Here is a 14,145-nt window from a genome sequence, read left to right as displayed (position 1 = left end):
GCCTTGAGAAAAGAAGACACAAGGGTGATATAACATTTTTCAAATACTTGAAAGGCTGTCATGCAGAGGAGGGGCAGGATCTGTTCTCAATCAACCCAAACATCCTGCCTTCCCCGTGGTGTTAAAAAGGTTGGGGACCACTGGTTTAGACCATTTTTGCAAATCTACTTTGATTTCTTTCATTGCTTCTATATAATTGTCCTTTATTAATGTACTTGGTTGTTTTTTTTTGTCATATTAATTCCTAAGAAACCTTGCAAGTTTCTTAACATCCTGAGTATTTTCGTAATTCTTCTTTTGTCATGTTTTTCATCAGAATTTGTTTTTTGTTTATTTAAGACCTGACATACTCCCGTATTCAGCTGTCTCTACTGTTTCTATTGACATCATAGGTTCTTCTTAAATTATTACTAAAATTATTAATTTTTAAGTTACTAAATTTAATTACTAAAATTATTATTACATCAGCATAGGCTTGAATTTTGATTTCTTCTCCTTTAACCTTTAAACCTTTGATTCTCTTATCCTTTCTGATTTGTTGATTCAGAATTTCTACCATCAGAATAAACAATAGAGGGGACGGTGGGCATGCTTGCCTTGTGCCTTTCTCAATTTGAACTGTTTTAGTCAGCTCTCCATTAACTTTAATTCTTGCTTCGTATTTACAATATATTGCTTTCATTTCTCCTATAAACTTCCCTCCCACTTCTATTAATTGCAATTGTGTGAGTAAGAAATTCCAATTCATATTTTCAAAGGCCTTCTCAGCATCGAAAAATCTCAGTGCCATCTGCTTTTCTGGGTGGACTTCATAGTTCAAGACATTCAATACTATTCTGATATTATTTTTCATTTGTCTTTTTGCTAAGAATCCCAATTGGCCCTGATGAATAATCTGCACTAAAAGTTTTTCTACATTCAATAACGAAATTGGTCTATAGTTCTTGACGTCTGATTTATCTGTGCCTTCATTATGTATCACTGAAATTATTGCTTCCTTCCAGGAAGTGGGAATTTCTTTTTCTATTTCTTCTATTAATTCCTTAAAGGATAAACCTAAAACTTCTTCAAAAAATTTTTAATATTCAGCCAGTATTCCATCACTTCCTAGAGATTTATTTTGTTCATTTGTTTTCTAATACCTTCTACACTTTCACACATCGTTATTGAAAAATTCAAGATCTCTTTATTTTCTTTCGATAATTTCTTTAACTGAAACTTCTGTAAATATTCTCTTTATTATTGACTTCCCTGGTTCTTTATATAGTGCTTGATAAAAATCCTTGACAATCTCCCCCCCCAATTCTGCTCCCACTTAGTCTCTCCTTCCTAGTCTTTACGGTTTATAATTTGATTTCTTGTTTGTTCTTTTCTAGTGATATAACATGCAACTGACTAGACTACAGGGAAGCAACTTCTATTCTATCTGCATAAACTAATTGAGGATATGATATAATGTGATCATTTCAATCATTCAATCTGATAGGTTCAAAGCAAGAGTTTAAAAAAGGCCTTCATAAAATTAGATCTCAAGATTTATTAACACTTACTTTAAGTATTAAAGACAAATCTCAGTTATTTTATACAGTGAGAATTTAATGTCAAAATATTTGCATTCAAGTATGGAATTAAACACATGATATGAACATTAAAAACACGACAACATGCAAATAGAACAATACCTTTAACAAAGAAATATCAACAATGTAAACATGGATAAAGTGACACAAAGTAAGATAGCCTATTAGTAAAACAAATATTTATCATGCAACTAAAATCAAAATAATTGATGAGGACCACAGTAGTACATAAGTTAGTCATACAGATTTAAATAAAGTTTGTTATTTAAGGAAAATCTCTCGTTTGCATCATTTCCTTCTTACACAATACTTTTTCTGACTAAATAATGTTTTTCATCTCCCAAAAAGTGATCCTTAGTTACAAGATTATAACAACTGCATGAACTTAAAATTATTTAAAGCAAAGTACTTAAATTATTCAGCAAAGTACTTTTTTTTTTTTTTTAAAAAAAAAAAGCTTGAATGAGTTCTCTTGTTTACAGTTTGATAACCAGGAACTATTATATTATATTTTAGAAACAATCCTATTCTTGGCAAGTGAGAACACATTTGGAACATTCATCTTCATCCAAATTCTGTGAATTTATAAGTAATCTGTAAAATACATACATATTTAACTCACCAGAACTAATTGTGTGGACCCGATTAAAACTAAAACTAAATTATAATTTTAAAATAAATTTATCCTACTTTCAGCTTGCCTTTTATTTCCCTCAAAAGAATGAGGCCTGACTGGAGATATACAGACGCTGTCCAACATGGTTACCATTAGGAAGTGGAATTGATGGTGACAAAGGATAGCTTGGATAAGAGTATGGTCTTGATGTATACGACAGCACACTGGTAGTTCCGGCAGCGAGAGTAGCACTAACAGGAGAAATGCTGTTTATTGAACTTCGGCAGAAATTGTAATCTGTAAAAAATGATATGAAGTTAAATTTCCTTGTGTTCCTCACGTTAATATACTTTAATCATTTTATTATTGCAAAAGGATACCATATGATCCTGGGTAACTCTAGCCTGCTCTCCCTCATGAAATTCTGGCTACCCAGCAAGAGTAGAGTAACAGTGCAGGCCACCTATGCATGGGGGCTATTTTGAGCAAAGCTTGCTAATCTGTCTCTATAAACCACTAAGTATAACCAGGCCATGCATGGAGAGATTACTCCTACTTCTTGCACAATCAGGTGTTAGGTTGAAATCTGTCTAAAGCAAAAGCAAAGTGTGCTGCTTATATACCACCCCATAGCGCTTCAAGCACACTCTGAGCTGTTTACAAGTTAATTATGCAGGCTACACATTGCCCCCCCAGCAAGCTGGGTACTCATTTTGCCAACCTTGAAAGGATAGAAGGCTAAGTCAACCTTGGGTACCTGGGATTGAACCCCGGGTCGTGAGCACAGTTTTAGCTGTGGTATAGCACTTTAACCACTGTGCCACGAGACCCCCTAGACATCTCAGTGGATAGACTTGAAGATTCTGTAGTCTAGTAAGTAGCAAAGTGCAGCACTGCAGCTTGCTCAGCACAACCACAAGACAACAAAGGGAAAAACAATGGTCATAACTACTGCATAGACTTTCACACTTGCACCTTCAGTTAGGTCAAAATTCACAATATATTCAACACATACTGAGTCGCTCAAGATCCCTTTTGCACTCAAACATTAGAGTGTGCAATCCCAATTTGAATCAGAAATACTGTACACAGATGGGGAGGTTTAGTCTTTCTACTCCAATTTTTTAAATTTCATTTTAGTATCTTGCCCCCACAAGAGTTAAAAAAGGAAAATATCCATTGACATTAATGTATAAAAAATTCTTTAAAAAAAAAAGATTGGCAGAGAAAGGGACAATTATTTAGACAAAAATAGCAATAGATATTGAACATTTTGAGCTTACCTAAACATACTAAAATAGTTGAAACAGTATGAAATCCTGATCATTTTTATTTGTGCTACTTTTAAAAAAAACTACTTCAGGAATGAAACGGATAAGAGATAGGTATCAACAGCCCCCTCTACGATTCACTTTTCATATCAAATAAACATTCAGTTTTTATTTTTGTTTTCTCTACCAAAGTATTCCACATATAAATCTGGGGAGGTATGCACATTCAGGAGTGGGGAATGTACTGTTGCATTACACAGCTGTCTAAATGTTTAGCTCCCTAAAATATTTAAGAAAAAGGATATCTTTTCATTTAATTAGAGCTTTCAGTTAGTATCTTTTGTTTTGTCAAAACTTATCAGATTTACTTTTTTGCCATAATGGACCTTCTAAACTGATTTCCAAAGAGCAGGGCTTTGATAACATTTTAATCTTTGCCTTTAAGAGTTCAGGTGCAAATTAAGAGACAGAATTATCTTATAGAAAAATAAAGTGGCAGTATTTTAATATCTTATCCCTTTGTCAATATTTAAGATCACATGTCTGTGTGTACATCTCTCTTTTGATATTGGAATTACAGCTGTTGTGCAAATATTTTAACATTTTTTGGAACTAAAATTAGAACAGCTTAAACACAATCATGTATAATTAGCCTAACATAGCAACTTCAGTTTTCATTACTGCTCGATATAAAATTTAATTGTAGAACTCTGACCAATATAAATCTGTAATTTCCCCAACATTCAGCTAAGACAATACAGTCCAAATACGTAAGTGCTTCCTTTCTGGTTGCAGCCAACACAGCACAACAGATGACCTGACATATTTACCTAGTAGTACAGGATAAAAAGTGAACATCTGGCAGTGTCAATAGGACATTGCTCCAACAATAAAATGCGAAGGGATATGATACCGTGTAAATATTCATCCAACAAAATGAAAAGATGGAAAATAAATTTTAAGCAACATCAGAATACTTAGTTCATGAAGTCTATTTGTCTTAATATATTTGTTTTGCTTGTTGTTGTTAAGTCGTGTCCGACTCTTCGTGACCCCATGGACCAGAGCATACCAGGCCCTCCTGTCTTCCACTGCCTCCCAGGGTTTGGCCAAATTCATGTTGGTATACTGTTGTTTTGCTACAGCTTTCTAACAGTCCACTTCTCTGAAATTGACTCATTCACACATCATATTTACTCCTGCTTAAGAGGTGGCTCCATCACCCACTGATTGTGATTAATTTAACAGATGTACTGTACATGACATTTCAGGAGACTTGAATCAATCCCTTCAGGGTTATCTTCCCTCACTTAAAACTGGGGGGGAAGTCCAGTTGGTTCTTGGTTCTGGGATTAGGGTTGGGCACTGGGCCAGTTCAGTGGTTTGGCACAGTTTGTTTGTGAGCCAAACAGCTGATCCACAGTTCAGGACCCTGCCCCCTCCAGTGAGTTCCCATCAGCAGCAGCACCCAAAAGAGGTAGGGTGGGGCGCTGCTGCTGAATGGGTGCCCACTGGAGGGGGCCGGGGGCCGAATCATAAATCAGCTGTTTGCCCAGGGAACAAACAGCACCAAACTAGGAGATTGTGCTCATCTTTATCTGGGATGTATTAGTCTTTAGAAGGCATGAACCAGACAACATCAAGGGAGAGAAAGATACAAGGGGTCGAGCGAGACAGGGCTACGAATGGGGAAGGTATGAGAGGGAAGAAAAGGGGGGGAAGATGGTGTAGAAACTGATATCAGAAGAATTCAGATTACGTACACTGAAGAAAAATCGACTAACAGGTATGGAAGATGGAGTGAGTAATTTTGATCTATGGAGAAAAGGGCCATGTTTCCAACCCACACAACTCGTGCGTATCAGTACTAAGTGAGCAGAGGGTAAAAGATATATATTATTGTGCATTAGAACCAGAGTATATGACTTCACGCCAACTTGATTTCTTAGATTTCTCAATCCCTCCAACATATATTTGAAGAGAACATGGGCATCTAACAATCCTTATCATCCATTATTTAAAGAAGCACCAATAATATATTAAGTGGCATGTATGAATATGACAGAGACATTCATACTAGATGAAAATATAAAGCAATGAGAGAGCACTTGGAAGGAATGTGAAAATAGATGAATTTGAGTAAAAAGAAGCAGAAACTGATAATAATACAATAATGTTAACCTAAGATATTGTTACATAAATGCCTTGTTCCAATTTTCTAGTAATTGTCCAAAAGGTAAAATATAAAAGGAACATATTGGACACACTATTTTTGTCGACATGAAAATACAAATCCTGATATGACTGTTCACTGGGATTATTTTGTCATCAAACTGTTCAAAGTAATAGCAGCATGATCTGTACCAGATGGTTATATTTCTCAAAAATTAATTTCTCAAACCTCAGTTTGGGAGGGTAAGCATATAAAGAAATGGAGGTGGGCGGTGGGCAAAATGTAAAGTGTTTTTTTAAAATTATTCCATATTATTAAAAAGATATTCCACACAAAAACACTTTAATTTTAAACAGGCATGCTTTTGACTTTTTCTCCGTTTTAATCAAGTTACTTACCTGTTCAGTTTCTCCAAACTTTCCTACACAGGTCCAGACTGGGAAGATTATGTACCCTTTCTGCAAGCAGTGGAGACAGAATATAACAATTTTCAAGGTAATACTAGCCCTAATAAGATTTTATGGAATTCTGGGACTTGCATAATTATAGTATTCCATATGCTACTGTTTAATTCTAGCAAAGTAGAGAAAGCCTTGCACAAATACAAACTATAGTTAAAAATCTTTATCTTGCTGTATCAGCACACAACTCAGAAAAAGGGTTAAAGCTTCACTAGCAACTATCACGAAACTCATTATGCTGCTATATGGTGCTTATATTGCAAAATACATCCACACACATTTTAAATGCAACAATATACTATTATTGCGGTCAATCTCAGAAAGTGTTATGTTTAAAGACATGAAAATATAATTACCCAAAGTACTGAGCACTTTAACATAACCGTGAATGACAAAAAAATGGCTCTTAAAGCACAAACAGTAAGTCTTCTGCTATGAAGTATAAATAAAGCTCATAGTCATTAGTTTTCTTTTTTCTAAGTCATAAAAAAGTTATAGTGCTATATATCTATAACTGTCTAGATATTTCCATAATACATTCATATTCCATAGCAGAAATTTACAAACAGTGGTAAATATTTTGCCCAGAATGTATTGATAATGGCTGCTATCGTAAGTACTAAATTAAATACTGCCATGTTATTTACCCAGATACTTCTTCTAAATCAGGTTTTCAATTAAGACATAAAAGTAGAATTAAAACGTGCAGGAGATAAAGAATAGGGGAAGTAGTCCATAAAAAAAGTAAGTCCACTGAAATGGCACATCGAGCAAATTTACTGCAGAATTAGCTATGTTATGTGAAAGAAAAGGACCACCCCACCATTTTGTATCACTGCAATTGGCTTCAGCATTACCTACTGGCTACTTTAAGTCTTTCCCCGAGCTGAACTCTAAAGGCGGAGAAAAACTAGCCACACCAAATCCACTGGAACCTTCATCTTGTGAGGCAAGCTAAGACCTAGGTTTATGAAAAGAGACCAGTATACCTGAAGTGTTTGGGGAGGTTTTGCTAAGGAGAAATCCAGAAAATGTCATCTGTTCCTCCAAATAATACAAGCCATTCTTCAAATGTGCATATTACCATATTTTTCGCACCATAAGACGCACTTTTTTCCCAAAAAAAATTGGGGAAAAAGTATATGCGTCTTATGGAGCGAAATTCCCAGATTATTTTTTCCCGTTTTCTTTGCCTAAAAATTTGGTGCGTCTTATGGAGAGGTGCGTCTTATGGAGCGAAAAATACGGTAAGTATCTAAAGGATACACCTTTAAGATAAATAGGACTTATTTCATGTATCTTTTGAAAAAAGGTTGATGACAAAGACAGCAGCTAATCAGATCACACCATCAAATCACATTAAAACAATACTGCAGTCAGTCATAGTTAAGAAAACAGAATACTGTAGTCACAAATTCAGGTAGCTTCAAAAGAGGCTGATCAGCAAATTCATATGAGTGAACTGAATTTATTGAATTTATTTATTACAGTCGGGTGACCAGCTAATAAAAAAAATTCATGTGAGATTTGAAAATAAACTGCAATAAAGACAATCATGACTGTGAGCCCTGCCAGCCCTTGCTGGGTCTGCAGGTACTCTCTTCCATCCTTTGCTCCATATACGTACATGTTTGTAACAAAACTGGGTTTATAAAAACAGGAGATCAAAAACTGGAACTGTCTTGGAGTAGTCTCTAAAAGTCCAGAATCTTTAGCCTTTCCTGTTAACAGCACTGGGAAGGGGAAATTTCTATACTGTCCTCCTCAGTGGGGTCAACCCCTGCTGACCCGCCCAAGAAGTTCTACAAGGAGGGCTTCTATACTCTCACTATGAGTAGCAGTGTTGGCCTCTTGCTCCCAGCTCCCCTTTGGGTTGCTGCTTGTTAAAACTGGAGGGTTTGCTACTGCTTCCTCCACGGAGGGCGTTGGAGGGGGTAGCCATTGAGGTGGTGCTGGGTAGGGGAAGGAATGGCGGTGAGGGTAGAACATGCCCCCATAGGAGAAGAGTGGTTAGATACCTTACATCTATCCCCTCTTCTTGTCTTGCCCCCAACCAGATGGTATCAGGTGACCATATCAGCAAACCCTCGAGCCACACAGTGCTGTTGATGAACGCCAGGTCAGTACAAAATAAGACTGCTCTCATCCATGATGTAATTCTGGATGAGGGTGCTGACCTGGCATGCATTACTGAGACCTGAGTGGGAGAGGAGGGTGGTGTTCCCCTCTCCCAGTTGTGTCCACCTGGGTTCTCGGTCCAGCACCAATGTCGCTTGGAGGGTCGGGAGGGGGAGTTGCTATAGTCTATAGGAGTTCTATAGGCTTCCTATCCCTTTGAGAGGAGGTCTTGAGGTCCTGTATTGTGTGTTGGGCTTGCGAGACAGATTAGGGATTCTGTTGGTGTACTGCCCACCCTGCTGCGTGCCAACAATCTCCCTACCTGAGCTGACGGAGGTAGTCTCGGACCTGGTGTTGAGGACTCCCAGGCTGTTGGTGCTGGGGGACCTCAACATCCATGCCGAGGCTGCCTTGACTGGGGTGGCTCAGGACTTCATGGCCGCCATGACAACCGTGGGGCTGTGTCAATGTGTCATCAGCCCGACACATGAGAAGGGCCACACCTTGGACCTGGTTTTCTCAATGGGACTGGAAGGTGATGGTTTGGACGTGGAGGGGCTGGTCGTGACCCCATTGTCATGGTCAGACCACTTCCTGGTCAAGTTTAGTCTATTAGCTTCTTCTTCCCTCTGCAAGGGTGGGGGAACTATTAAGATGATCCGCCCCTGGAGATTAATGGATCTGGATGGTTTCCTGAATGCTCTGGGGATTATCCGTCTGATATGGTCGGCCCTCCTGTCAAAGCTCAGGTCACCCTATGGAACAGGGAGATGACCCAGGCGGTTGACACGACTGCGCCTATGTCAGCAAGTTTGGAAAACTCAACAGTGGCCAGAGGACTGGAAAAGATCAGTCTTGTGAGCCAGGTCTCTGTGAAGCATCCTACAATCATTACTATCAGCTCACAGTCTACATCCCAATCCCAAAGAAGGGCAGTGCCAAAGAATGCTCCAACTACTGTACCATTGCACTCATTTCACACACTAGCAAGGTTATGCTCAAAATCCTACAAGGTAGGCTTCAGCAGTATGTGGGCCAAGAAGCCGCTCAGAGTGGTCGATTTGACCAGATGAGCGGGATATAAATCAAATAAATAAATAAACAACTCCCAGAAATGGGAGTGCCTGACCACCTTATCTATCTCCTGAGAAATCTATATGTGGGACAGGAAGCAACAGTTAGAACTGGATATGGAACAACTGATTGGTTCAAAACTGGGAAAGGAGTACGACAAGGCTGTATATTGTCCCCCGGGTTATTTAACTTATATGCAGAATACATCATGTGAAAGGCCAGACTGGAGGAGTCCCAAACTGGAATTAAGATTGCCGGAAGAAATATCAACAACCTCCGATATGCAGATGATACCACCCTGATGACAGAAGGTGAGGAGGAATTAAAGAATCTCTTAATGAGGGTGAAAGAGGAGAGCACAAAAATGGTCTGAAGCTCAACATCAAAAAAACTAAGATCATGGCCACTGGTCTCATTACCTCCTAGCAAACAGAAGGGGAAGATATGGAGGCAGTGACAGATTTTACTTTCTTGGGCTCCATGATCACTGCAGATGGTGACAGCAGCCACAAAATTAAAAGACGCCTGCTTCTTGGGAGGAAAGCAGGAGGACAGACCTCAATAGCATCTTTAAAAGCAGAGACATCACCTTGCAAACAAAGGTCCGCGTAGTCAAAGCTATGGTTTTTCCTGTAGTGCTGTATGGAAGCGAGAGCTGGCCCATAAAGAAAGCTGACTGCCAAAGAATTTATGCTTTTGAATTGTGGTGCTGGAGGAGGCTCTTGAGAGTCCCCTGGACTGCAAGGAGAACAAACCTATCCATTCTGAATGAAATCAACCCTGAGTGCTCACTGGAAGGACAGATCCTGAAGCTGAGGCGCCAATACTTTGGCCATCTCATGAGAAGACTCCCTGGAAAAGACCCCGATGTTGTGAAACTGTGAGGGCAAGAGGAGAAGGGGATGGAGGATGAGATGGTTGGACAGTGTCATCGAAGCTACCAACATGAATTTGACCCAGCTCCGGGAGGCAGTGGAAGACAGGAGGGCCTGGCGTGCTCTGGTCCATGGGGTCATGAAGAGTTGGCTATGACTAAATGACTAAACAACAACAAATAATATAATGGCCCATTCACACTCAACATTTGTTCAATGTTTCTTGCACCCACAATACTTGTACTGTATCCCAGTCGACACAAAGCAAGGTTGAAACTAGTGTCAACAGAATGAAACAAGGACAAAAAAGCTTGCTTTCTAAGCTTTTTACATCGCCATCATGTTGTGCTTTATTTCTGTTGTGCTTTACTCATGTCTGCTCCAGTACAGGATCTGCTCATACAGATCCTCATATCATGTTGATGTCTGGTGATGTTTTTTCCCTCAAGGGTATTTTTTTGACTGGTCAGTCTCCATCCCTCCATGACTTACTGGTGCTCCTGTATAGTTTTATTGGGATTTCAGCTGTCCCTGCATTCTACTTTTTCACTCTTCTAAAAATATTACGGTTTTTTTGCACAACAGTGCAAAAGTAAAAAATTAAAAATAGGGGGAAATGTGAAGGATTCTGAATGGTGGGTGGGTTAAAAAAAGGAGAGAGAGGCAAGTGGGGGGGGGGGGGAGAAAACATCAGTTGTTCCTGAGTTTCAGTTTTTAATTTTTTTAATGTTATCACTTTTGCACCATAGCACAAAACTGAAAAAAAGGTCTGAAAACAGGGTGGGAGTAGAGAATGAAGTAGGTGGACAAAGGATAGAAATATGTCAATCATTCCTGCATTCTGATTTTTTAAAAATGTTATCACTTCTACGCTGAAGGAGAAAACTGTTAAGCCAAATGAAATGAAATGAAATTCAAAAGAATAGTGGGTAGATTAAAAGAAGGGAATAAAGGAGAGAATGAATAGTGTGTGGGAGGGGAAATCTGGCAACACTGAACCATTGCTGAAGGAACCCAAGATCTTGACTGCCTCCAGAGACGCTAGCTACTGTTACTAGTAGGAGGCATCAAGAGACTAGGAGGATGGCAGCTTCTTCATAACCTGCACATGGGTCAGTATTTAAGTTTGCACAGTATATTATTTTTACTGTTATTTTGAATTTTTAACTGTTAAAACTTACAGTGAATTATGAATTGTTTCATCAGCACATATTTGTAAGTTAATACAACATATTTAGCATTTTCCATGACTACTGAAATGTTGGCTTTTAATTGCTAATAAAATATATGAAAATGCTACTGTATTTGTACTGTATCACCAACAACACAACTGTGCTGTTTTTCCCACTCACACAAATGCAAAAACAATCCAATCCATCAGGTCAACCTACATTCAAATTTACTCTATGTTATACAGTATCAGACTTCATTTCAAGATTTAACAAAAAAGAACAATAGATTGTTTAGGAAAGATGTAATTAAGAATAGAAACAAGAACCTGGGAGGCAAGAAAACTTAATGTATTCAACCAGAAAGTTCCTTATTCTCACTGGTTTAGATTGTCTCAGTATCAGACAATTTGATAAGAATTTTTAATATTGGTAAGATTCTTTGCCTCCAGCCAAGACTAAAATAAACAGCAATCCCTAAGCCTCTGCAATTTATGCACAATGTCTCAGGTGTCTTTTTCCTTTGATAAGCAAAGCACACACAAGCGTGTGCATACAGTAGTGCTTCAAATTCTTAAAGAAACAGTCACCCTAATATAGGGCAAATTGTGCAACTGTGCAAAGTGCACCAGCTTGCATAAAATTATGGAATTTACACAAAAATAAATTCTGTGCAAAAAGGCTTCCCATAAAACATATCCTTACCAATACAAAAACTCTAACAAGAGCCCCCAGAAATTCCTCACTAGCATACAGAAGAATGTTGCAATTCCTTCTATCTGTATGAGGATAAGACAAGCGATTGGCATCTTTGGTTCAGGATACAAACATTGTGCTATGGCATTCTTATGGAAAGCAACAGATAAAATTTCTACAAGTCCTTCACAAAATATACAAACAGGACATAAATACCTGCTCCCCACTGACAAACCACGTGCACTGATTTGAGACAGAAGTAGGATGTAAACCTTGAGAAAAGAGAGATAGAAAGCCACTTTCCTATGGTAAACAAACAGCCTGTTTAGGATTTTTGAGGTCTAGTTATGTTAGCGTAACTGATTTCCTTTCTCTAAGGCTTTCTCAAGCTGCCTCTCTGCTGATGTGTATAGGGTAAATGTAGTACTTTTACAGCCTCTGAAGGTTTGGTGATTGTAAGGGAACCATGTCATAACAGAACCCTTTGATGTGCGTTAACTTTTAGCCAAATTAGATTTGATTAGGTATCCTTCAGTCTCAAGAGACTATGGTAATGTGCTCTGAATGGAGGACTTGGAACAGCATCTAGTGTGGCTGAGAAGGCCAATTTGAGATTGACAATCCCTTCCACAGTGAAGACAAATAACCCAAATTAAATTTACAACAAATTCCATATCTGTATCTGTAAACATATTAGCTTACTACTGTTCTACTACAGCCTTGATACTACTCTATAGATATTTACTTATTTAATGTTGAATGCTGCATTAGCTTGATATTATTTTTATACATGTTTTGACTGAAACATATGCAACCTTGGACAATATAGGTTACAATATTTTTTAAATAAATAAACTGAAGAGATAGGAAAAATATTTAAAAGGTTGTTTATACATCAAAGATATTATAAACCAAAGCAGTTCCTTGGAAGCCATGGGTGAGTGTGTGGATTCCATGAGATGAAGAAGCAAACTGGCATGGAGCATCCAATCCTCTCTGCACATAGCTTAAGTCCCGTCTCCATATCTATTACAGAGATACAACTGGGCGGATCTGTCTGTCCTTAATTTACTAGCACTCAAAAAGCTAATTGTTGGGGGGTGGAGGGAACTGTTTACTAAGTGCTCATATGGTAACATTCTTTACCAAAAAAAATAATTTGTCCTATACATTCTTTTCCAAAGAAACAAATGTTTAATAAACAGGAAAAGATGCAATGAAATGTAAATTAACTGCCACTCTATTTTCAATAAAAGCATCTAAATCTTAAGTTTTTACACATCATAGATCTTAAAGGCAAAACCACATTGGTAGACTTGGGGAAAGGGACTGTAAGACAAATTCGGCAAATCAGAAACACATTTGATTTTTTAAATAAAGTTTTTTAAAAAAAGAAACATTTGAGATTAAATATATTCCCATCCTTTGACCAGCCTGGATTTAAACTTAAAAGAACAAAAGGAAATATTTGGTACATCCATCCTAAAAAGACAACAGCAAAGTCTCAATCTCCTTTTTTATTGAAAGAGAAGGAAAAAAAGAGGTTACCTACCTGTAACCATAGTTCTTTGAGTGGTCCTCTATGAATCCACACAATGGGTTGTTCTGCACCTGCGCTGAATGTCTTGGATGTTTCTAGAGCTTAAAGACACATGGACATGACAGACAGAGGGGAGGATGGGTGGGATGTGTGGATTCACAGAGGACTACTCAAAGAACTATGGTTACAGGTAGGTAACCTCTTTTTCTTCTTCGTGGCCTCTGTGAATGCACACAATTGGGTGACTAGCAAGCTCACTTACCGGATGGTGGGCCGTCATGGTAGGAAGGATGCCAGAATAGCTCTGCCAAAACCAGCATCGCTCCGTGCTCTGACATCTAGATGGTTATACCTGATAAAGGTCAATGGGGTAGACCATGTGGCCGCACAGCAAATGTGAGGTAGTTCAATCCCACGTTGGAAGGCAGTAGATGTTGACAGGGCTCTTGCAGAATGTACTATTAGGTGTTCAGGAGGTGATTTGCCTGATAACTCATAAGCCAATGAGATGGTTTGGATGACCCATCTAGAGATAGATTATGGGGAAGCTGGTGCTCCCTTGTGAGGACCAT

The 14,145-nt window shown here is 38.3% G+C and overlaps 1 protein-coding gene across 9 annotated transcripts in view; it reads right to left on the bottom strand.

Moving 5' to 3' along the window:
* Positions 1-305: 305 nt before the first annotated feature.
* RBM46 (RNA binding motif protein 46) overlaps positions 306-14,145 on the bottom strand; it is a 33,446-nt gene continuing 19,606 nt past the window's right edge. For 8 of the 9 annotated variants that reach the window (XM_073001526.2, XM_020781389.3, XM_020781385.3 and 5 more), the window contains one exon: positions 306-2,493. In XM_073001526.2, the coding sequence (XP_072857627.2) occupies positions 2,294-2,493 (200 nt within the window). In that variant the 3' untranslated portion in view covers positions 306-2,293. Of the gene's footprint in view, positions 2,494-6,038; positions 6,099-14,145 lie in introns of all 9 variants that reach the window. The other variant, XM_073001527.2, reaches the window with a different exon arrangement.

Source organism: Pogona vitticeps, chromosome 5, assembly GCF_051106095.1.
Source record: "Pogona vitticeps strain Pit_001003342236 chromosome 5, PviZW2.1, whole genome shotgun sequence".
Taxonomy (NCBI): domain Eukaryota; kingdom Metazoa; phylum Chordata; class Lepidosauria; order Squamata; family Agamidae; genus Pogona; species Pogona vitticeps.
This window is presented reverse-complemented; position numbering and strand designations above follow the sequence as displayed.